This window comes from Solea solea, chromosome 9 (genome assembly GCF_958295425.1).
Source record: "Solea solea chromosome 9, fSolSol10.1, whole genome shotgun sequence".
NCBI lineage: Eukaryota > Metazoa > Chordata > Actinopteri > Pleuronectiformes > Soleidae > Solea > Solea solea.
This window is the reverse complement of record NC_081142.1, coordinates 24340469-24364158: the sequence shown is the minus strand read 5'-3', so window position 1 is coordinate 24364158 and position 23690 is coordinate 24340469. Positions and strand designations below refer to the sequence as shown.

The window sequence follows — 23690 nt, the reverse complement described above, 5'->3', positions numbered from 1 at the left end:
GACTTTAGTGTGGGAGAGTGAGTGGTTAATGAACTTCAGTTTACAGAAGGAAAAGTGGGTCTAACAGTGAGATAAAGATGGGAACATGTTCTTAAACTATGGTAGACTTTTTGAAAACAAAAAACTAACATTGTCGTGTGTGTGTCAGGTTTATGCATGGGGAGACAACGACCACGGTCAGCAGGGAAACGGCACCACCACAGTCAACAGGAAGCCCACGCTGGTCCAGGGTCTGGAGGGACAGAAGATCACTCGCGTGGCCTGTGGCTCCTCCCACAGTGTGGCCTGGACCACGGTGGATGTGACCACGCCCTCTGTTCACGAGCCAGTTCTCTTCCAGACTGCCAGAGACTCGCTCGGTGCCTCCTACTTAGGTAATCTTCCGTCTCCTTTACACAGTGTTCACACACCAGTGTGCTCATTTAAACTGTGATGAAGATGATGATGATGAAGAAGAAGAAGCTCAGACAAACTCCCATGTTTTATTTTTTACAGATGATGCAGATACCAATGATTCAAATAACTTTTCTTCTACTTCGTCACAGTTTGAACAAGTTAAAAAAAATGAGTTTAGGTTTCTAATTAAATGTCTGAATGTTAAGAAACAAGTTGAAATTTTGTGTAAAATGAGGCATTAAAAGTGAGAAATATATCTACAATCTCAATACATGCATTAGGGCTGTTGTGATAATTCGCACAAATGAACAACACAATCGTAGAGGAAGACTAGACGCAGCACACTGATGGCTTAATGAGTGCTCTGTCCCTTTTACATTAAGTGTTCTGGAAAAGCAGTAACTGAAATATCTGAATGTTTCAAAGTTTGCATGAAGTTTCTACGTTTACATGTGTGGAAATCATTAGCGGACAAAATGGCAGAATAATGAGGAAGTAGTTTAGAGAAAATGGCAGCCACAGAACCTCATGGGCCTGGACCAGGTGTTTGTTTTCACGTTGGTGTTGATGTGTCTCCTCACAGGTGTTCAGTCAGACAGTGACTCGTCAGCCGTCAGCAATAAGATGAGTGGACAAAACAACGTGAAGTCCAATCGACCGTCGCTCGCTAAGATTCTGCTCAGTCTGGACGGAAACTTGGCCAAACAACAGGCTCTGACTCATGTTCTGTCCGCTCTGCAGATCATGTATGCCAGGTACTGACGACAGACAGTCTCTGGGATTTTCAATACAATAATGATTATGTTTTGAGTAGTTATTCTTATTAAAAATACACATGTTTAGTTTATCTAGTGATGACCTAAATGATTACCTATTCTATAAACCAAACAGTGGAGTCACCCCTGTTCTGTGTGACCTTACTTTCTGCTTGAAATCAAACTGTAGTATTTATATACCATCTATGATTGAAGTACTTAAAAAGATCAGAATAATGTTTAAATTTCTTCTTCTTATGTGCAAACACAAAGTTTCACCACATGTTTCCTTTATGCTTCAATCCTCTGGTTTTAGCTCCTCCCACTACATTTACGAGTCTCTTGATATACACCCATCAGTGTTTTTACTGCATTTTCTCAATGTTGACAGAAGGTGTCACTGTTGTTGTTGTTGTGTGCCTTCACAGAGACGCAGTGGTCGGCGCTCTGATGCCGGCCAGCATGATTCTACCTGCCGAGTGTCCGTCCAGCTCACCTGTCCCGCCATCAGACTCCTCCTCCTCATCCTGTGTCAGCGATGAAGAAGGACCGCCTCTTCCTTCTGAAGCAGAGGAACGACTCAGCCCCAACCCGTGGACCCCGGACAAGAAGAACGAGGTGAACAACAACACTACACTATATACACACCACAACAAACGCAACCCGCGGGCCCTGGACAAGAAGAAGTGTGTTCAATTTTGGAACAGAAAAGTGATGAATGACAGTAATAATGTGTGTCAGTGGAATTTGATCTTCATTAAAATTCCATAAACACCTGCAGTGTTTAGTCACATGTAGGGACGGGCATTTGATTACATTTTCTTAATTGATCGTCGGGAGAATTAACGATCGTATTATTTATTTATTTGTTTAATTATTTCAACTGTGACCCGCCCGCAATTCATCCAAGTACTTTTTTTTTTCCACACGATCCACCCACCCCATGGATTATCTGCGGTGTCCACGGGTTCAACCGTGCATCTCTAGTAGGCAGACTTGGTGTGGGTGTCAATTGTTAAAAAAACATTGGTTTGGGTGGATTATTGATATTTAGCACCGGGTGAGGATGCCATTACAGCTCATCCGCGCATCTCTACTCTGGGGTCAGACGCGACCACGGCCTGGTGACTGTCAGTCAAGCCGCCAAGTACACCCGCGCTGAGGGGACTGACGTTGCCGTGATGCGCAGGTACCTGTGCAGAAGTCATGTCATAGCAGAGACCTGGGACTGGGAGGCTGCAACGTGCGCTTCCCTTGTCCGTGTCAGACTACGCAACAGAACCTGCATTAGTTTTATCGATAAAAAATGTACGTCATCGACGAAATTCTTACTGATCAATTAATCGATCGACATTTAATTATGCCCATCCCTAGTCACATGTTGTAATGACCTGATTCCTCCAGTGTTTCAGACTGTGATGGTGATGGTGATGATGATTATGTGTGTGTGAACAGGGTCCTTCATCAGAAGATGCCGTCACTCCGTCATCGGCTGTGACTCCGTCTGCCTCCGGTGCCTCGTCGCGTCCTTTCATCCCCGTCACTGATGATCCGGGAGCAGCCAGCATCATCGCTGAGACCATGACCAAGACTAAAGAGGTCAGGTTTATTGCGATGATGAGAAATTCTCTTCCCCCCACCGTCATGATCACATGTATGTAACAGTGCCACCTTGTGGTGGTTTTGTGTCATCGTCAGGACTCAGAGAGTCAGAGTAAAGTGGTCGGTCCAGAGCCTCAGTATCTGGACGAGTTCACCAGCCTCCTGGTCCCTGACGACACCCGCGTGATGGTGGACGTGCTGAAACTGGCCGTGTCCTGTCGCTCCGGAGACAAAGGCAAAGAGGTTCTGTCTGCGGTTCTGTCCGGGATGGGAACAGCGTATCCCCAGGTGACGTTCTGTGTTCTGTGTATCGTCCACGTAGCTGCAGAGAAACCGTAAGTCCAGCCGTTAACGTGGGACACGTCTGTGTCTTTGTCCAGGTGGCGGACATGCTGCTGGAGCTGTGCGTCACTGAGCTGGAGGACGTCGCCACGGACTCGCAGAGCGGCCGACTGTCGTCACAGCCGGTCGTCGTAGAGAGCAGTCACCCGTACACTGATGATACGTCCACCAGTGGCACCGTCAAGATCCCAGGTACACACACGCACATACGCAGACGCTCGCACATACCATAATAACACACACTACAATACTGCCATTAAAATACAGTTAAGATAACAACTATACCACAGTGGACCGAAGTGCTGTACAGCAATAATGAATAATAATCTAGAATAACAGTAAATAAAGACAGAATAAATGAAAGTTAAAAGTTTATCTGATTATTACATGTTTTATTGAACTCCTTTTTAATTCCATTTTACTGTCTTACAGGAGCTGAAGGTCTCAGGATTGAGTTTGACCGACAGTGTTCCACAGAGAGACGTCACGACCCTCTGACCATCATGGATGGAGCCAACAGGATTGTCTCTGTGAGATCAGGTGATGAGAGGAGGATGTGACCAGTTCAAACTGAAAGAAAGAAAAAAAAAAACGAGTTTTACATAGTGTTTCTGTGTATGTGTGTGTGTTTCAGGTCGGGAATGGTCCGACTGGTCCAGTGAACTGAGAATCCCTGGAGATGAACTGAAGTGGAAATTCACCAGTGATGGTTCAGTGAACGGATGGGGCTGGCGCTTTACCGTGTATCCCATCATGCCTGCTGCTGGTGAGCCGCCACACACACACACACACACACACACACGCACACACACGCACACACACACGCACACACACGCACACACACACACACACACACACACACGCACACACACACACACACACGCACACACACACACACACACACACACACACACGCTCTCACGCACACACAAACAACAACAGTGACAGTGATTCTGAAAAGTGTTCACCCTCAGCTGGGTCACAATACAATACTTAAGTTCTGATGTGATATAGAGAGTGATTTAAGTTTTGTGACTGGATATAAACATTTCCCTTACGTTTCAACCTGTGTCTGTTGTTGTTTTTTAGTCCTTTAGGATGTTTCAAACCCATCATTAACTGTTTTTTCTCCCAACTGTCACTCAGTTCTTATCGATCTTAAATGATCAGACAATAATTGTGATATTGGTATCGACTGATTCTAAAATGTTTTATTAGGGATGGGCACGAGTATTAAATTATTTGGTTTGTTTTAAATAGAGCTGTCAAGCGATTAAAAAAATCTAATTAATCTAATTAATCTCTTTTTTAATCTCACCTAAAAATAGCTGAGAAAAGCCCTTAACTTGATGTATTTTCATTCATTTCATTTCATTCTGACCCCAAACTGTGCGCGCACATTTCTGTGACGTAGCTCTCAAAAGGGTCTATAAAGTAGCCTGTCGGTCACAGGCTTGTTCATAGGCGGGGTGTTCTCCTCCAGATAAGTTTGGCAAAGAGCTTTGCTATGGCTCGCTAAATGTTAACATCTTCGCTGCTAACATTAGCTGTGGCTGCACTCCCAACTGGGTGCTTTGCATTTACATGGGAGGCTAAACTTGAGCTGCTTCGGTGGTCAGCTAACTCCTTCTTACACAGAAGGCTTATCACTCTACCTTTATTGATGGTGCCGTCGGAGCGTTTTTGAAATCACATACAGGGTTAGTTTTAATCACGTTATGTTATTTAACGCGATTAAATAACATAACACGCTAAATATGATTGTAATTAATTAATCGCAATTAATGAGATAATTTGACACCCCTGGTTATAAAATGACAATCAGTTACTGTGACTATTTGTGATAAACAGGTATAAAATGAATGTTTTATCAATGATACATGATGCATTTATAAAAACAAATGTATTCTACTCCAGTGACGACCATACAGCCATTTTGATGCATCTAGTACAACAAGGTGGCAGCAGCAGTTAATTTAACTTACTCTCATGTGCTGGAGTTTAGAATATTCAAATAGCATTTTTGCTCGAAATACTAATCCCTAAGAACTTGTGTGATCTATCGTAGAAAAGTCCTTGTACATGCTGTGTTCATAGAGTCTGAATCATATCTTTTGGCTTTCCTCAGGTCCCAAAGACTTACTGTCTGACCGCTGCATCTTGTCCTGTCCCTCCATGGACTTGGTCACATGTCTCCTGGACTTCAGGCTGAACTTTGCCTCCAACAGGAGCATCGTTCCTCGTCTGGCTGCTTCCCTCGCCGCCTGCGCTCAGCTCAGTGCACTAGGTACCGTTATCCTGAACAAAGTCAGAGTTCACTGGAGCTTTAACACCAAACTGTAGCTGATGTAAATCAAACCTGTGACCATTCTCTGCTGTGTGTAGCTGCTGGACACAGGATGTGGGCTCTGCAGAGGCTAAGAAAGCTCCTGACCACTGAGTATGGGCAGTCCATCAACATCAACAGGCTGCTGGGAGACAGTGACGGAGAGGCTCGCTCTATGGTGAGGTCACTGAAGACATCATAGTTTCTTCTCCACAGTCAGTAAATGTCCCATAAAGTGATGATTGTGTTTGTTTTGTTGTTGTCAGACGTTCACAGGAAGTGCTCTGGCTGCTCTGGTCAAAGGTTTGCCTGAAGCTCTGCAGAGACAGTATGAGTATGAGGATCCCATCGTCAGAGGAGGAAAACAGCTGCTTCACAGTCCTTTCTTTAAGGTAACTTTACACTTCAGTCCTCGTTACACACATTTTCAAAGTGAGTTCAGCGAGTTTAAAGCCAATTTTCACAAGAACAACCTATAATCCCGACATTAACTTCTCGTATCATCTCGTCCAGGTCTTGGTTGCTCTTGCGTGTGACCTTGAGCTGGACACGTTGCCATGCTGCGCTGAGACTCATAAGTGGGCGTGGTTCCGTCGATACTGCACTGCGTCACGAGTGGCCGTGGCTCTGGACAAGAGAACCGCATTGCCCCGTCCCTTCCTGGATGAGGTGAGTTCACCCGGCTAATGTCGCGTCCCTCGAGACGCTTTGATCGGAAAACCGACCGCGTTAATCCGTTTTCCCGCTGAAGGTCACAAAGAAAATCCGCGAGCTCATGGCCGACCACGAGAGCATGAACGGCCTCCACGAGAGTCACGAGCTGTTCAAGCGCGAACACGACGAGCAGCTGGTGCAGTGGATGAACCGGCGGCCGGACGACTGGACGCTGTCTGCGGGCGGCAGCGGCACCATCTACGGATGGGGTCACAACCACAGAGGTCAGCTGGGCGGCATCGAGGGGGCAAAGGTCAAAGGGCCCACGCCCACTGAAGCACTGGCAACACTGAGGCCGGTGCAGCTGATTGGAGGAGAGCAGACGCTGTTTGCTGTCACAGCTGATGGAAAGGTCGGTACACGTGTCAAGGATCAGTCAGTGGTTCTGGTTCTGGACCTCAGTCTCATGTGTTTCCTCTGGTTCTTTTTAAGTTGTATGCCACAGGATACGGAGCAGGAGGGAGGCTGGGCATCGGTGGCACAGAGTCTGTGTCCACGCCCACTTTACTGGAGTCCATCCAGCACGTGTTCATCAGGAAGGTGGCGGTGAACTCAGGAGGGAAGCACTGCCTGGCTCTGTCGTCAGAGGGAGAGGTTTACTCTTGGGGAGAAGCGGAGGACGGAAAACTTGGCCATGGAAACAGAAGGTCCAGACATAAAACACTATCATCATCACTGCACACTGACGTTTTCACACCTGTGTGGACATTTGTCCAAAACTCTCCTCAGTAGATCAGAGCAGAGGTTCTTTTCTGTCTTTTTGTGAGAAATAAAAATTGTTTGAATGTGGAAATATGTAGAATACGACTGTCGTAGACGGACTTGAGATTACGTGAGGAAGTGTGTTTTTATCGAACTGTGTCGTCTTTGTCTTCAGCCCCTGTGATCGTCCTCGTGTCATCGAGTCTCTGCGGGGGGTGGAGGTGGTGGACATCGCAGCAGGAGGCGCTCACAGTGCCTGCATCACTGCCAGTGGAGAGCTCTTCACCTGGGGCAAAGGTCGTTACGGACGCCTGGGCCACGGAGACAGTGAAGATCAGCTGAAACCAAAACTGGTCAGTGCAAACACTCTCACACAATCATGACTCGCGCTCTCTGACTCACCCTGACCTGAGCTGATGTGTGTGTCTGTGTACGTGTGTCCAGGTGGACGCTCTGCAGGGTCACCGGGTCATCGACGTAGCCTGTGGCAGTGGAGACGCTCAGACTCTTTGTCTCAGTGATGATGACATGGTTTGGTCGTGGGGAGACGGGGATTACGGTAAACTGGGTCGAGGAGGCAGCGACGGCTGTAAAATCCCCATGAAGGTAAATGTCACAGTGGTTCAGTTACTGGTGTTTACTGGAGGTCAGTGAATGCTTTACAGACGAGAATGATCCGTGAAAACATCAGCTTTTCTGTTTCTTATGAGATGAACTCGTACCTGCAGATGAATTAAAGGGAAAGTTTAAGTCTACAATATCTTAAGAACATGTTGATTTTAACATTGCAGCACACAGGAGAGACTGCTGCCTCCATCACTAAGTCTTATTTTGTCACTTCAGTGTTTGAAAGCCTTTGTTCAGATTGACCTCAGTGACACAAAGTGACCACACGAGGCAGCAGAGGACCAGCAGTTTCTGTGTCCCCGCCAGCTAAAATCACTGACTTTCTCTGTAGACTTTGGTGTGGGAGAGTGAGTAGTTTTCAAACTCCACGGACATAAATGAAGCAGGTGTCTGTTACGTTGTGTCAGACTTCTCTGGAGGTCATGGTGATGATTCATATATTACATATGGAGCTGAAACAATTAATCGATTACTCAATTCGACACTAAAATCGGTTTTCTGATATTTTATGGACCAAACGAGAACAGGAAAATAATCGACAGATTAATCGATTATGAAAATAATCGTTAGTTGCAGCTCTAATTACATATACATTTGTTTTCAGATCGACTCTCTCACTGGACTGGGCGTGGTCAAAGTGGAGTGTGGCTCCCAGTTTTCTGTGGCTCTCACTAAATCTGGAGCAGTTTACACCTGGTACGTTCACTTTCACCCCACACTGAGACATCACTGGTAATTATTTTTAAATAATGAAACTAAATCCGTGTGAGGTGGTTAAACATCAGTGGTGTTTGTTTCTACAGGGGAAAAGGAGACTATCATCGACTGGGCCACGGTTCTGACGACCATGTTCGACGGCCCAGACAAGTCCAAGGACTACAAGGGAAGAAGGTCATTGCCATAGCTACAGGGTCACTGCACTGTGTTTGCTGCACTGAGGATGGTAGGATTTTTATTAAAGTGATAGTTTTTACTGACTGAGCTGTGAGCGCCTCCAAGACTGATTTTAGCCACTTAGCAAAATAATATATTTTAGGTAAGAATGTAGCTGACGTCATGATCACGTCTTTATCTCACTGTTAGACTTTTCCAACAGGAAACTGAAGTTTGTAAACCACTCACTCTCCCACACCAAAGTCCATAGAGAACATAGCTGCTGGTCTACTGCTGCCTCGTGTGGTCACTTTGTGTCCCTGAGTGAAGTCTAAATTAAATATTTCAAAGGCCGAATTAACAAAATAAGACATTTGAACTTAGTGATGGAGGCAGCAGTGGATCAACAACTCCTGTGTGCTGTGCTGTTAAAATCACTGATTTTCTCAGTGGACTTTGGTGTGGGAGTTTACACAAGAAAAAGTCAATCAGATTTTTATCAAGAACATTTTTTGTTTAGTAGCTAAAGTCTGTAGTGGCAGCCATGTTTTCACTGACTGTGTGTCTCCAGTCAGTACGACATTTAAAAAGCCCCTGAACTTTCCCTTTAATCACCTCAGTTGCTGTTGTTTTGTTTGGCACAGGTGAAGTTTACACGTGGGGCGACAACGACGAGGGCCAACTGGGAGACGGGACCACTAATGCCATCCAGAGGCCACGGCTGGTCGCTGCACTGCAGGGCAAAAAAATCAACCGCGTGGCGTGTGGTTCTGCTCACACCCTCTCCTGGTCCACAAGTAAACCCACCAACGCTGGGAAGCTGCCTGCTCAGGTACACACTCTTCATCACTCTGACTCTGCACAGCTGCCAGTAGGGGGCAGTACAGATTTACAGCTTTGCCTCCTGTGTATGTTTGTGTGTGTGTTTCAGGTTCCCATGGAGTACAACCACCTGCAGGAGATTCCCATCATGGCTCTGAGGAACCGGCTGCTGCTCCTGCACCACATCTCTGAGCTCTTCTGTCCATGTATCCCCATGTTTGACCTGGAGGGTCGACTCGGTCAGACGGGACACGGACCTTCAGTGGGCTTTGACACACTCAGAGGAATCCTCATCTCCCAGGGCAAAGTGAGGGCACACAGAGAAAGAGAGCAGTGATGAAGGATTGAGTTTGATCAATGGTCACTGAAACATCACTGATCTGTGGATGTTTTTGTCTGTGAACAGGAAGCAGCTTTCAGGAAGGTGGTTCAAGCCACGATGGTGAGGGACAGACAGCATGGACCTGTGGTGGAGCTCAACAGAATACAGGTCCTTAATCATTTATCCTCCATCATCATCATCATCATCACCATCACATTCCTCACATTTTCACTTCAGAACAACTGCTCCGATTTACACGTCATCTCTTTTTTCCTGTGTGTGTGTGTGTGTTTTAGTCTTTACACACATTCTTGGATCTGGACTTTTCATGTCCAGGATGACATGAAGCTCAATGCTCTCTGTCTAAACAAACATAATAAAGTGTTCGTTCAGGTTTTTGAATTGTGGTTGTATGAGGTGGTGAGACCCCTGCTGCTAAAAACCAGCAGAAGACGCAGTAAAAACACGACTGCCTTAAGAACATGTTCACGTCTTTATCGCACTGTTAGACAGACTTTGAAACTTAAGTTTGTAAACCACTCACTCTCCCACACCAAAGTCCATAAAGAAAATCAGTGATTTTAGCTCACAGGGACACGGGAGCTGCTGGTCCTCTGCTGCCTCGTGTGGTCACTTTGTGTCACTGAGGTTAATCTGAACAAAGGCTTTCAATCTCTAAAGTGACAAAATAAGACATTTGAATTTAGGAGTTGTTGATCCACTGCTGCCTCCATCACTGTGTGCTGTGATGTTAAAATCACTGATTTTCTCTCTGGACTTTGGTGTGGGAGAGTGAGTGCTTTACAAACTTCAGTTTCCTGTTGGAAAAGTTTAAAGATTTAATCAGGTGAGTCTTTGCACTCAGCTCAAAGAACCACAGCTCAAAGAAACCTGAACTTTGGCTGTTCGTTCAGAAACAGATCATAACCTTCCCTCTTCTTCTGCTCTCCTTGGTGCTGCAGGTGAAACGTTCCCGCAGTAAAGGAGGTCTCGCAGGTCCAGATGGAACCAAATCTGTGTTTGGTCAGATGTGTGCCAAAATGAGCTCGTTCAGCACAGACAGTCTGCTGCTGCCTCATCGTGTGTGGAAGGTCAAGTTTGTGGGTAAATATCTCCGCGATTATCTGTAACACTGCAACTCCTGAGCTATTTATGTTTAACGTTTAAGACAACAGCAACATGGATGCCAGAAGACTTAGTTAAGACAGAACGTTATTATGTAAACATGTGAACAGCAGCCTCTGAGGTTAATAAAAACTCTCATTTTCCTAATAAGTGATTAAGAGATAATTTTTTGCATCAGTTAAAAGGTTTTATTAATATCTGGATGAATCAATTTGTTGTTTGGTCCATTGAACAAGTCCGTAAATGAGATCAAAGTAAAAATGATCCACAAACGAAGGCCTTGAGTGTTTCCTCATCTGTGTTTTTGTATTTCTTTGTTCCTCAGGTGAGTCTGTGGACGACTGTGGCGGCGGGTACAGCGAGTCCATCGCAGAAATGTGCGAGGAGCTTCAGAACGCTCTGACTCCGCTGCTCATCGTCACGCCCAACGGCCGCGACGAGTCAGGCGCCAACAGAGACTGTTTCCTGCTCAACCCGGCCGCCAAGTCTCCTCTGCACATGTGCATGTTCCGCTTCCTAGGTATAATCCCGTTAATCTGCCTGTTTTATGGCCTGTTTAATCTGAGATAAAGAGAACCTGGGAACGTATGCAGCAAACTCTTCCTGTAGGTTTTCACAGATAAATGTTTGTCTCTGTTATTTTGCTGCAAACGTTCACAGACGACGGGGCTGTCGTTGGTTTGTGTTGTGATGTGCGCTTAACGTTCTCTGCTCCGTTGCGTCTGCAGGAGTTTTACTGGGAATCGCCATCCGTACAGGAAGTCCTCTGAGTCTGAACCTGGCAGAGCCGGTGTGGAAACAACTCGCCGGAATGAACCTGACCATCGCTGACCTCAGTGAGGTACGTCCACACATGAGCTAATGTCGCTAATGCTACATACATTGTCACTTACTTCACCCAAACAATTATTGTATTATTACAAAAAACGTCATAATGTTGACTGCAATTTACTACAATTTAAAAAAAGAAAACTCTTCTTCATCTTGGAAATGTATTCAAAAAATTCCAAATTCCATATTTTACTTTAAAAAAAAAAAAAAATGTTGTAATTCTGCCATTGTTCTGTTATACATTACATTACATGTCATTATACAAAAAACGTGTAACATTATGAAAGAGTTACAAAATGTTCAAATATATTGTTATAAAAAATACAAACAATTCTTTATGAAATGTCATAATTCTAGAACAAAAAGTTACAAAACGCCAAAATTTCTCCCTGAAATAAGATAAATGTACTTTTTTTTCCAACTTTATTTATCATTTTTCCATATCAAAAGTATTTATACAAGCATTTATTAGATAAATGTACTTTTGACTTTATAGTGTAACACTACATAAATATTGTAGTGTTTCAAAATGTTGTCATTTATAAGGTTTTTTACTAAAATCCCTTTTAATAATTTTTCCTAACATAATGAAACTTTGTTTTGAAACGTATCAAATGTTCATAACCTTACAATAAGTTACAAAATCTGAAAAAAACAACAACACAAAAGTGTAAGAACAATATGAAAACAAAAACACAAATTTGTCTTGCTACAAAAATATGGCCCACTTTATAAGAGGGGTTATAAAATGTTTGAATGTTATAAAAGAAACATTCCTGGTGTTACTCAGTGAAAGTAAAGGGAAAGTCCACTCTTTATGTCACCTGTTATATAACAGGTCAAACCTCCTGAGCTGCTTCACAACCTCTCTGCACATTCTTCTACAGATTAAAATCCTAATCTGTCTGCGCTCCAAGTGGCACCAAATTCTAAAACAGTCTAGCTGCAGACCTGCACTGTCAGGACCCTTTGTTGCAGACCTGCACTGTGAGGTCTCCTGCACTGTCAGGACCGGAAGTTGATTTGAAGCCTTTCAAAATAAAAGCGACCATACCGGAAGCACGTATTTTTCGTTCCCAATGTTTCTTGAATCTTTATTTTATGTTTACAATGTAAATATGTTTATGTGTATCCATGTGTTTAATGAAAGAGATTTTAAAAAAACTGTATATCTTTCCAGTTCAACTGTATAAGGTGAAAAAACTCAGGAAAATGTCAAGATAAAAAACTAACAAAATATTATATATAAAAAAAAGAAAATACAAAACGTGATGACCACTTCTAGGGTTATTCTACAGATAATCAGTGCAAACTAGATGTACAGCTATTGTTATGATCCCCTATAAACATTATTAGCCTACTCAAAACATGCATTCTTTTATTTATTATTATTTTATGAAAGCTGTTTTTGTCAAACAGCTTTCCCATTTCCTGCCCAGGCCCTCAGTGCTGTTCATGTTCAAAATCTGAGGCATCTCCACTCTGGCTGCAAACAAGTGTTGATGTCGTAATAAGTAAAACAAAATTATATAAAAATGATATGATATAACTCAGTTTTCTTGGTCTTTGAGTAGGAAAATGGCACATTTAAGTGAGCACTATCATACAATAACGCTAAAAACTACCCAAAAGTCCAAAACCCGATTCTTTCAAATTAATATAACTTTACAGGACAATATATAGTGTGCAACATAACGTTCTAGTGAATAAAGACTGTTTCTGTTTCTTCGTATGACGCAAAGTTGTTGTCACTTGACTGTTACTCACCTCGTCGTCTTCACACTTCACATGGGGAACGAAAAATACGTGCTTCAAGTATGCTCGCTTTTATTTTGAATATATGCTTCCGGTATGGTCGCTTTTATTTTGAAAGGCTTCGAATCAACTTCCGGTCCTGACAGTGCAGGAGACCTCACAGTGCAAGTCTGCAGCTAGACCCCTCTCCCAAATTCTACATTATGAAACATTACTGCAGTATTACACTGTATTCACACTGTACCTGTGTGTACAAAGATGCTCACTCCAGGCTCAGGTCACCACCATGTTCACTACTTCATCTCACTCACTCACTCTCCCCCACCAAAGTCCTTAGAGAAAATGAGTGATTTTAACATCACAGCACACAGTGATGGAGGCAGCAGTGGATCAACAACTCCTAAGTTCAAATGTCTTATTTTGTCAATTTGGCTTTTGAAATATTTCGCTTAGACTTAACTCAGTGACACAAAGTGACCACACGAGGAAGCAGAGGACCAGCAGCTAAAATCACTGATTTTCTCTATGGACTTTGGTGTGGGAGAGTGAGTGGTTTACAAACTTAAGTTTCCTGTTGGAAAAGTCTGTCTAACAGTGAGATAAAGACGTGAACATGTGACATAGATTTTAAAATGTGTATAAAAAAGTATAAAATGTGTACTAGCAACCATGTTTTCACTGAACGTCCCTGACGATCACAGTCATTTATACCTACCTGTAGCTGTAAATGCGGTTGAATCTACTTTATAAGTGGATTAATACGAAAAATTTGAAAGAGCTTCTCTGAAAGAGCAGTATTCCAGTGTTATTTAGATGCAAATATAAACCTGCAGTTGTTTCCTGAAGAGGAGCTTTGAGCCACAACCTTTAAAGGAGCTGATGACGCGAGTCCACCCATGTCTCTGTGAGCACGCTGTGATCATGAGCTCCTGCAACATCTGTCAGAGGAGACTCGGGCTGAAAGAAAAGACTCACTCCTTCACAAAGATCTTCTTGTTTGGTGGTTTTAGCCTCCAGTTGTTAAAGAGGTTAAATGGGAAGTGAATCCCCCACAAGACTCTCGAAGGAGGGCAGGAACTCACGGGAACACTTGTGTTGTGGGCCTGAATGTCCACACACACACACACACTTATTATTATTATTGTTGTTGTTATTATTATGAATATTATAATAATAATAATAATAATTTAAAGCTGCACATAGTGTTGACCTCCTGTTATCTTCAGAGTAGATGATAGATGAAGGTGAATAACAGTTCTTTAACATTAAATGACACTGAAAAGTACTTTAAATGGACATTAACACACATTTGTGCTTTTCAGCAGGAATGTAGTTCTTTCAATCGTCTCTTTTTTTTTCCCCCATTAGAAAATGTTGAGTATGATCAGGGATCAGCCACTAAATTGAATATTGAGGTTAAAGCATTGTGTGTTTTCAAACGTCTTCAGTCGCTTTAAAGTGACAATAATGTGGACGTCGTCTTTAATCCGCAGTTCGTTATGAAGACAAACGTGTGCGAGACATTTTTTCACCGTTAAGAATTACTGCTTCAACATATGCAAGTCGTTATTTTATAGACATTTACGCCCTGAACTTGGCTGTCTCCTTGACAACAGCAGTGTTTTTATTTGTATTTTTCAAACCAAACATTAAGTTTAAGTTAACTGTCAATTCTATTTGAATCAGTTCATATTTTTACAAGTTTAAAGTGATGCCCAGGAAGACGAGCCATGTTTTAATAAACAAACAACAGTAAATATGACAGTGATGTGATTTCTCCTCTTCAGGTGGATAAGGACTTTATTCCTGGTCTCATGTACATCAGAGACAACGAGGCCACGGCAGAAGAGTTTGAGGCCATGACGCTGCCGTTCACCGTCCCCAACGCCAGCGGTCAGGACATCCAGCTCAGCTCCAAGTACTCACACATCACACTGGAGAACCGAGCCGAGTACGTCAGGCTCGCCATCAACTACAGGTAAACTACAGGTGTTTTAAATGTGGGTCCAAAACATGATAAAACACTACATTTACAGCATAAACAAGCATAAACAAGAACCTGAAAAACACCATCATTTAACTTTTTACAATCTGATTAATATATATTTTAGAATTTAATTTAGAATCTACGTTTACCTTAATCAAAGTTCAGAGCTCTAATTAAGCCATTCTTTTAATTAATCACCAACTATTTTGATAATACAGTAGATCAGTTTGAGTTTTGTTTTTTTCAATATTTGTTTGTGATTTTTCAGCTTCTTAAATGTGTATATTTTCTAGTTTCTGTCATTTTTTAGCTTCTTAAATGTGAATATTTTCTAGTTTCTGTCATTTTTCAGCTTCTAAAATGTGAATATTTTCTAGTTTCTGTCATTTTTCAGCTTCTTAAATGTGAATATTCTCTAGTTTGTCATTTTTCAACTTCTTAAATGTGAATATTTTCTAGTTTCCGTCATTTTTCAGCTTCTTAAATGTGAATATTCTCTAGTTTCCGTCATTTTTCAGCTTCTTAAATGTGAATATTCTCTAGTTTCAGTCATTTTTCAGCTTCTTAAATGTGAATATTCTCTAGTTTCAGTAATTTTTCAGCTTCTTAAATGTGAATATTCTCTAGTTTCAGTCATTTTTCAGCTTCTTAAATGTGAATATTCTCTAGTTTCAGTCATTTTTCAGCTTCTTAAATGTGAATATTTCTTTATAAAAAACAAAGAACTCTTTTTGGTTTGTGGGGATTTAACAAGACATTTGAGAACATCATCATTTCCTGAGTTTGAAAAACACTGATTTTCTGACATTTTATGAGCCAAATCACTAATGTATCTATTTTATTTAATTAATCAAGTAAATAATCAACACGTTATCATTAGTTTGAGCCCAAATATGAATAGAAATAATTTTTCCGTGTGTAGCCTCACACAACCAGAAATCAAGCAGGAGAAGCAGTTGATTTTTTGGGTTTTGATGTATAAATGTAATCGTGTCATCAGCGTAAAATTGTGACTCTATGAAGAATCTGTGTGACATCATTTATCTATGTGAGTGTTTAGTTTGTTGTGTAAGAAGTTCTGAGCTACGTTCTTTTATAATAACATTGTTGTGTGTGTGTGTGTGTGTCCTGCTCTCAGGCTCCATGAGTTTGACGAGCAGGTGTCTGCGGTGCGTGAAGGAATGGCTCGTGTCGTTCCTGTTCCGTTGTTGTCTCTCTTCACTGGATACGAGCTGGAGACGATGGTGAGTGACGTCACGTTTACTTTCATCAAGGCGCTTCTTTTCTCGCTCATCTTTTTATAAAACAAACTCCGCCCCTTTCCTCAGGTGTGTGGAAGTCCAGACATTCCTCTCCACCTGCTGAAGTCTGTGGCCACCTATAAGGGGGTGGAGCCAACAGCACCGCTCATCCAGTGGTTCTGGGAGGTGATGGAGTCGTTCTCCAACACGGAGAGATCGTTGTTCCTGAGGTTCGTCTGGGGCCGCACTCGCCTGCCGCGCACCATCGCCGACTTCCGTGGGCGAGACTTTGTCGTGCAGGTGAGACGTGATAAATGAAGGTGGTTTTTAAAAACCTGATCACCGGTCTGTCAGGAGATGTGGTCCACGAGATCAGGTCGACAAATACCTGGACCAACATCATCTTCATCATCTTCTTCTTCCCCAGGTTCTGGATAAGTACAACCCTCCCGACCACTTCCTGCCGGAGTCGTACACCTGCTTCTTCCTGCTCAAACTGCCCAGGTACTCGTGTAAGCAGGTTCTGGAGGAGAAGCTCAAATACGCCATCCACTTCTGTAAATCCATCGACACAGACGACTACGCTCGCATCGCGCTGTCGGGAGAACCGGCCGCCGACGACAGCAGCGAGGACTCCGACAACGAGGACGCCGACTCCTTCGCCTCCGACTCCACCCAGGACTATCTGACGGGACACTGAGCCAAACCTCTACTGGAGCTGCGTTCACACCACATGCTAAGCTAATGTTTACACCACGCGCTAAGCTAATGTTCACGCTGCTCTCCTGAGGCTAATGCTAAGATACTCATCCGACCTCCCCACTCATTCACTCACTCACTCTTGAGCCCCAAGTTAATCACGTGTGATCATATGTGAATGAGCGCACCAAACTTTAGCCTCACTTTGTTACATTTTCGCGAACTTGTATCATATGTAAAAATGTAGCTTTGAGTAAACAGGGTAAACACTAGCAACCCCGCGAGAAAACATGCCAATATTTATGCTACCGCTTACAAAACTGAAGTTAATGCTCGTTATGATTTCACTTGTAGCTGTGCAGTTCACATCACTTATAAGAACTTTTAATTTATGTGTAAATTAATCGTAGCGACGACGTGTAGAGAAGGAAAAGAAAGTGCTGCCCTCTGGTGGTGACATAAGAAAGTTACTGATTGGCTAACAGCTAACGTCGTGTTACAGCAAACTTGAGTTGAAATAATTTGACAATGATGAATTGAACGATTTTCATTTTGCAACTTTTTTCATAAATAATTTCATAATTTTTATTCTACGACTTGGCGAACTTTCTTTTCTGCTAACATGATTTTCACATAGTTGTGTGATTCCCGTCATGTGGCGTGACTTTAATTAAATATTAGCTTCTAACTGCACTTTTGCACCAACGTCGTAAAACTCCTGGCGCTAACACTTAGCTTCATCATGTAGCAGGCATTGCATGCGTGTGGTGTGAATGCAGCATTGGACACAAACGTCTGTGCGGGAAAAAAGTGCAATGAGCTTTGGATGAAGCTTTGTCATAAGCTAAAGATCGGAACAAATAAACAAACGTGATCACTTGCGATTGTGGTGATCACGTGTGATTGTGGTAGATTTCTGCCTCCAGTGGTTAGTTTGTATATAGACATAGATGTTGTAGAATAATCCGTGTTCACGTAAATAACAGTCATCGTCACCTTTTTTTTGTTTTGTTTCATGTTTCTTTATTTAAAAAAAAAAAAACAACAACAAAGAAGAATAAAATGCAATTTTTATGCTCAGTCTTTTTTTTTCTCTTTTTTTTTGTCGAGAGACTCGTTGGTTCGTTTTCACCACGTCCTCATTCACAAGTTCACCTCGTACAGTGTAAATAACGCCATCACATCATGTGTTCACATCATGCGCTCACACTGCAAATGAAACATGACTTTTGTGTTAATAAACACAAAACAGAGACAGAGAAACACACACACACACTCTGTGTTTTTATTTTGTGTGTGAGCACGGACATCTTTGTGAGGACCAAAAAAAGGTAAAAACCACAGGAAGTGAGACATTTGGTCTCGTCCTCATGTTCTGTCACATCTTAAAATGGCTGTTTATGGTTAAGACCTGGTTTTAGGATGAGACATTTAAGGTAAGGGGTTAAGGAAAGAATGGTCTGTGTGTGTGTGTTCAAACAACAAACAAAGTTTAAATTATAAAACAACATAAATTCCCGGTTTCTCCAGGTTTTTCTTTTTTTTAGCTTCATAAATGTCAAATTTTGTCTAAATTAAAATGAACGATTTCGGTTGAATTAAGTCGAAATTAAACAGACGGTGAGAAACACTTAAAAGTCCTTTTTCCCTAATTTGTGGAGATTTGTATTTCTTTAACAAGCTTCTTTTTTTTTTAAATGTCTCAATGTTTGTGTCAAAGGAAGACAAAAACCCTACATCTATCCCATAATTCCCTCTGTGCTGTTTTCTATGGAAACACATTTATGTCAGTAAAACTGAGACAAAAGTAGAAAAAAAGTCAAAATAATGGAATAAAATGATGAAGACGAAGATCTACACTGAGATAAAACAACTTAAGGGAGATGAAACATTTATATTAAGAGATTATAAAGATTATATGTTGAAATATGTACTGTATATACAATACAAATATTCACATATATATGTATATAAACAGGTTGAAATGATGTGATGAAAAGTAAAGCAGTAAAATAAAAAAAGTAAAAATATCCGCTGTCATGAAATTCTGTCATCATTGAAAGTTAAAGAATTAAAATCACAAACTAGAACTAAAATGATGGGAAAATAAAAATGATGAGATCAAAAGTTAGATTAGATGAAGATATTTGAACTTCAGAGATTTATTTATCTCATTATGCTTGTTTCATCTCAAATCTTCAAAGTTACATCCTGTAATTCAGAACTCTTTGTTCACCAGTTTAACTGAGAAGAAGGAGAAGAACAACCTGTGATTGTTTTACTTTAAATGTTCACACATAAAACATGCAGCTCATATTAAATCACTGCTTCACCTTTACTGTAAGAACCAGTCACATGGAACCACACACACTCCACATTCCTCATGGTGTCTGTAAATGCCTACACGTGTGTTACAGTGTGTGTGTGTGTTTCAAAGACACGTGAAGAAGAAGAAGAAAAAAAAGGATTGATTTTGGATTAAAACATTCTGCATTCTTTGTGGAATTAATGTCAGAGATGTGTGTGCGTGTGTGTGGTGGAGTCAGTCATGTGATTCAGTACAGTCACACACTGAAGAATCAACCTGCTCCATCACTCAACTACACACACATTCATATAATTATGATCTGCATCCATTTTAAGTCTGACTGTGTCTGTGAGCGCCCCCTGCTGCCGACAACCAGTCAAACCCTAAGTCTCTGATCTCTATGTCACAGGATCACGTCTTTATCTCAGTGTTAAGGTGAAGTTTGTAAACCACTCACTCTCCCACACCAAAGTCCATAGAATCACTCATTTTCTCTATGGACTTTGGTGTGGGAGAGTGAGTGGTTAACAAACTTCAGTCGTAACAGTCAAGACGTGATCATGTGACGTAGATATCACAGACTTTATTCTCACAGCACAGTCAGCTTAACCTAAGGTTAACTATTACTAACACAAACCTTAGGGTGTGTGTGTGAGTGAAGTGGGCGGGGCCTCTGAAGATCCTGTTCACGGTCAGTTGGTTGTGTGTGTGCTGAGCCGCAGAGAGGTCACATGACCTCAGTCATCTACAGTGGACGACACAGAGGAATGAGGTCTAGTACAGAGAAATCAGCTGATTCTCACCAGGTTCACACACACACACACACACACACACTCGTGCATTACATAAATATCTCAGGGTAAAAAAAATCAGTTTTCTTTCTTTCTTTCTCTCTTTCATTAATAGAATAGAGTGTTTTAACTAACACTTTAATTTTTAGTCATAAATAATCACAGGAGGAAAATATTTTGTTTATGTTTAAAATATTAATATATTTTTTTATATATGTTCACATCTGTGAGGTTTTAAAGGATGTGAACAAGTTTGAATTTATGAATAAATGAAGTATCATTTTCTCTAAATATAAATGAGTTGCAAGCACCGTGATGAACCAATGATCTTTTAAATATACTGAATTTTCAAAGGAAAAAAGAGAGAAAGAGATAAAAGTTTTCAAAACTTCAGTCAAATAATGATAAACAGCAGGTGGCGCTACATTTAACATCTGTATCACACATTCATCCTCTCACTGATACACCAATGAAGTCATGTGATTCTTCATCTGATTCCCTTTAATCTGATTCACTTTAATCTCATTCACATTAATTTGATTCATTTAAATCTGATTCACATCAATCTGATTCATCTGATTCACTTTAATCGGATTCACATTAATCTCATTCACTTTATTCTGATTCACATTAATCTCATTCACTTTAATGTGATTCATCTGATTCATTTTAATCTGATTAACATTCATCTGATTCACATTCATCTCATTCACATTAATCTCATTCACGTTAATCTGATTAATCTGATTCACTTCAATCGCATTCACATTAATTTGATTCATTTGAATCTGATTCACATCAATCTGATTCATCTGATTCACTTTAATCTGATTCACTTTAATCAGATTCACATTAATCTGATTCACTTTATTCTGATTCACATGAATCTCATTCACTTTAATGTGATTCATCTGATTCATTTTAATCTGATTCACATTAATCTGATTCATATTCATCTCATTCACATTAATCGGATTCACTTTAATCTCATTCACGTTAATCTGATTAATATGATTCACTTTAATCTCATTCACATTAATTTCATTCACACTAATCTCATTCACATAAATCTGATTTACATTAATCCCATTCACATTAATCTGATTAACTTTAATCTCATTCACATTAATCTGATTTACATTCATCTCATTCACTTTAATCTGATTAACATTAATCTGATTCACATTAATCTCATTCGCTTTATTCTCATTCACAATAATATCAATGATTTTCTTTTTTTTTACTCGTTAGAAGAATGAAGCAGATGAAACAAAAACCTGACGAGAGTGAAGTCATTCATTCATGTCAGTGAAGCCTAAGGCTCTCATTCATTCATCCTGTCATCTCCTTCTTTATAGTTTGTGTGTGTGTGTCTGTGTGTCTGTGTGTGTGTGCGTGTGGATGGGGGGGGGGGGGGGGGTGGTTGAGTGTGAGTGAGAGTCTGAGACACACACACACAAACACAATGAGAACATGAGACCAGTGTGTGGTCAGAGCCTCTGGTCGTTCTTCTGTCAGCAGCAGCTTTCATCCACACACCAGGTGACACTCACACACTCACTCACTCACTCACTCACTCACTAAGTCACTCACACACTCACTCATTCACTCACTCACTCATAGAGTAAAATCAAATTAGATTATAAAAATAAAAACTTCAGATATAACAAATGAAACAGGGTATTTTCAGGTGCAGAGAGTTAAAAATCATTATTTTGATATAGTTTGTGTTAATAATCTGATAATGATTTCAGTCTGGTTATTTCCTGTTTCACTGACTTTAAATCACTCGTGTTAAAATCATAATCTACTGTGAAAATGTCATCTAATCCTCTTTTTTTTCACTGAAACTGAAATGGAATAAATGATGAAAACATATTTGGTGTCACATGACGACACTGATGATCACGTGACTTTAATCGCTGTCGTCTCATGGTGACCTGATGTCTGTGGACAGGGGGCGCTGTCACGTTAAACACACTCAGCCTAAATCAGGGGTGTCAAACGTTCGTTAGTTCTGTTCTTATTGACTGTGTCTGTGACCTCTGACCTCTGACTGACACTGACTTTGACCCCTGATCTAAATCCATGTCAAAGGTCGAGTGAACTCCACGGAGTTAAGGTGTACAGAGGTCAGAGGTCAGACAAAGAGAGGCGTCAAGACTCCAAGAATGTGTCTCTGATTTTACTCTTTATAATAATTATATAATAACACGTGTGCGTGTGTCTGCGTGTGTGTGTCTGCGTGTGTGTGTCTGTGTGTGTGTGTGTCTGTGTGTGTGCATTTCTTGTCATTTGCAGTAAAAAGTGAAACTTTGTTCTTTTGTGTAAAGTTTGTTTTCAATTTGAAAAGCAGAAAATTTGATTCTTCACATTTGTTCTGCTTCACAGTGTCTGTGTGTGTGGGTGGGTGTGTGTGTGTGTGTGTGTGTGTGTGAGAGAGAGAGAGTGTGGGAGTCAGTGAGAAGGTCAGGACAGATTTAATCAAAGTTCAAAGGTCAGAGAGAATCGCTGTCTAAATACATCATTTTAATCCTGTGGAAAAAAAACACATATTAAAGTGCTTTATTTAAAAATGTCTAACTTTGAAAACTTCAGACACTCACGTTTCATGTTTTAGAGAAAAACCTGAGCCTGAGACACGGAGGAAATCTGTCTGTCCAACAGTGAGACAAAGACGTGAACGTGTTAACATCGAGGAGTCTTTAGTTTTCACCATAAAATCATGTTTTCACACAGAAACAAACTTCACTCGTTAGTCACATGTGTCGCAGTTTGGCTGTAAAAAAGGTCGTAAAAGTGTTTGAACAAGAACCTGCCCCTCCTCCTCCTCCTCCCCCTCCTCCTCCCCCTCCTCCTCCTCCTCCTCCTCCTCCTCCTCCTCCTCCTCCCCCTCCTCAGCTCCTGCTCAGTCTCTGTGCTCAGGATCATCTCCCTGCTTTTTCCTGGGACGCACAGGAGAGGAGAAGAACCTTCCTCCTCCTCATCATCATCATCATCATCTCTGTGATTCACTCATCACATTAACAACTTCATCTGTAACACGTCAGGGATTTTACTGCAGGATCTTCATCACAAACCGTATCATCTTCATCCTCATCTTCATCATAAAACCAGGTCAGTTTCACGTTTCTTTCACCAGTCTGAGAGTTGTCTGTGTTTATGCTTTCATGCTCATTAAAGTGTCACAGTGTGTGTGAATGAGTGAATGAGTGTGAAGGAGGACGGATAATGTGAGAAGAAACAGTTTGTGTTTGTGATGACACGCGGCTCGCGGGCGGCTCGCGGGCGGCTCGCACACAGACCGCTGCTTTCTCCTCATCACATGGGGAATTGGACGAGGTTGTTAACGCGAGGCAGATGAAACAGTGATGGATGTTTGATCTGAGCAGGGCCGGAACAACCAGCCTCAGCTGCAGGGTCCCATTAAAGATTTAACGGGGGGCTGATTTCACCCTCTTAACGAAGGTCT

General features: G+C 41.5%; 2 protein-coding genes across 6 annotated transcripts in view; both read left to right on the top strand.

Moving 5' to 3' along the window:
* The window catches only part of herc2 (HECT and RLD domain containing E3 ubiquitin protein ligase 2), a 60472-nt gene extending 42086 nt beyond the window's left edge, over window positions 1-18386 (top strand). For all 5 annotated transcript variants that reach the window (XM_058639149.1, XM_058639151.1, XM_058639148.1 and 2 more), the window contains exons 64-91: window positions 149-374; window positions 980-1151; window positions 1580-1769; window positions 2607-2750; window positions 2850-3041; window positions 3134-3287; window positions 3528-3635; window positions 3730-3861; window positions 5224-5382; window positions 5481-5599; window positions 5688-5813; window positions 5935-6090; window positions 6173-6487; window positions 6568-6782; window positions 7013-7190; window positions 7282-7443; window positions 8069-8160; window positions 8268-8407; window positions 8982-9169; window positions 9269-9466; window positions 9566-9649; window positions 10444-10585; window positions 10932-11126; window positions 11335-11447; window positions 14980-15170; window positions 16318-16423; window positions 16508-16720; window positions 16848-18386. In XM_058639149.1, coding sequence (XP_058495132.1) covers window positions 149-374; window positions 980-1151; window positions 1580-1769; window positions 2607-2750; window positions 2850-3041; window positions 3134-3287; window positions 3528-3635; window positions 3730-3861; window positions 5224-5382; window positions 5481-5599; window positions 5688-5813; window positions 5935-6090; window positions 6173-6487; window positions 6568-6782; window positions 7013-7190; window positions 7282-7443; window positions 8069-8160; window positions 8268-8407; window positions 8982-9169; window positions 9269-9466; window positions 9566-9649; window positions 10444-10585; window positions 10932-11126; window positions 11335-11447; window positions 14980-15170; window positions 16318-16423; window positions 16508-16720; window positions 16848-17120 — 4683 coding nt within the window. In that variant the 3' untranslated portion in view covers window positions 17121-18386. The remainder of the gene's footprint in view (window positions 1-148; window positions 375-979; window positions 1152-1579; window positions 1770-2606; window positions 2751-2849; window positions 3042-3133; window positions 3288-3527; window positions 3636-3729; window positions 3862-5223; window positions 5383-5480; window positions 5600-5687; window positions 5814-5934; window positions 6091-6172; window positions 6488-6567; window positions 6783-7012; window positions 7191-7281; window positions 7444-8068; window positions 8161-8267; window positions 8408-8981; window positions 9170-9268; window positions 9467-9565; window positions 9650-10443; window positions 10586-10931; window positions 11127-11334; window positions 11448-14979; window positions 15171-16317; window positions 16424-16507; window positions 16721-16847) is intronic.
* Window positions 18387-23144: 4758 nt separating this feature from the next.
* oca2 (oculocutaneous albinism II) overlaps window positions 23145-23690 on the top strand; it is a 20564-nt gene continuing 20018 nt past the window's right edge. The window contains exon 1 of the mRNA XM_058638444.1: window positions 23145-23335. The gene's annotated coding sequence lies outside the window, so the exon portion shown is untranslated. The remainder of the gene's footprint in view (window positions 23336-23690) is intronic.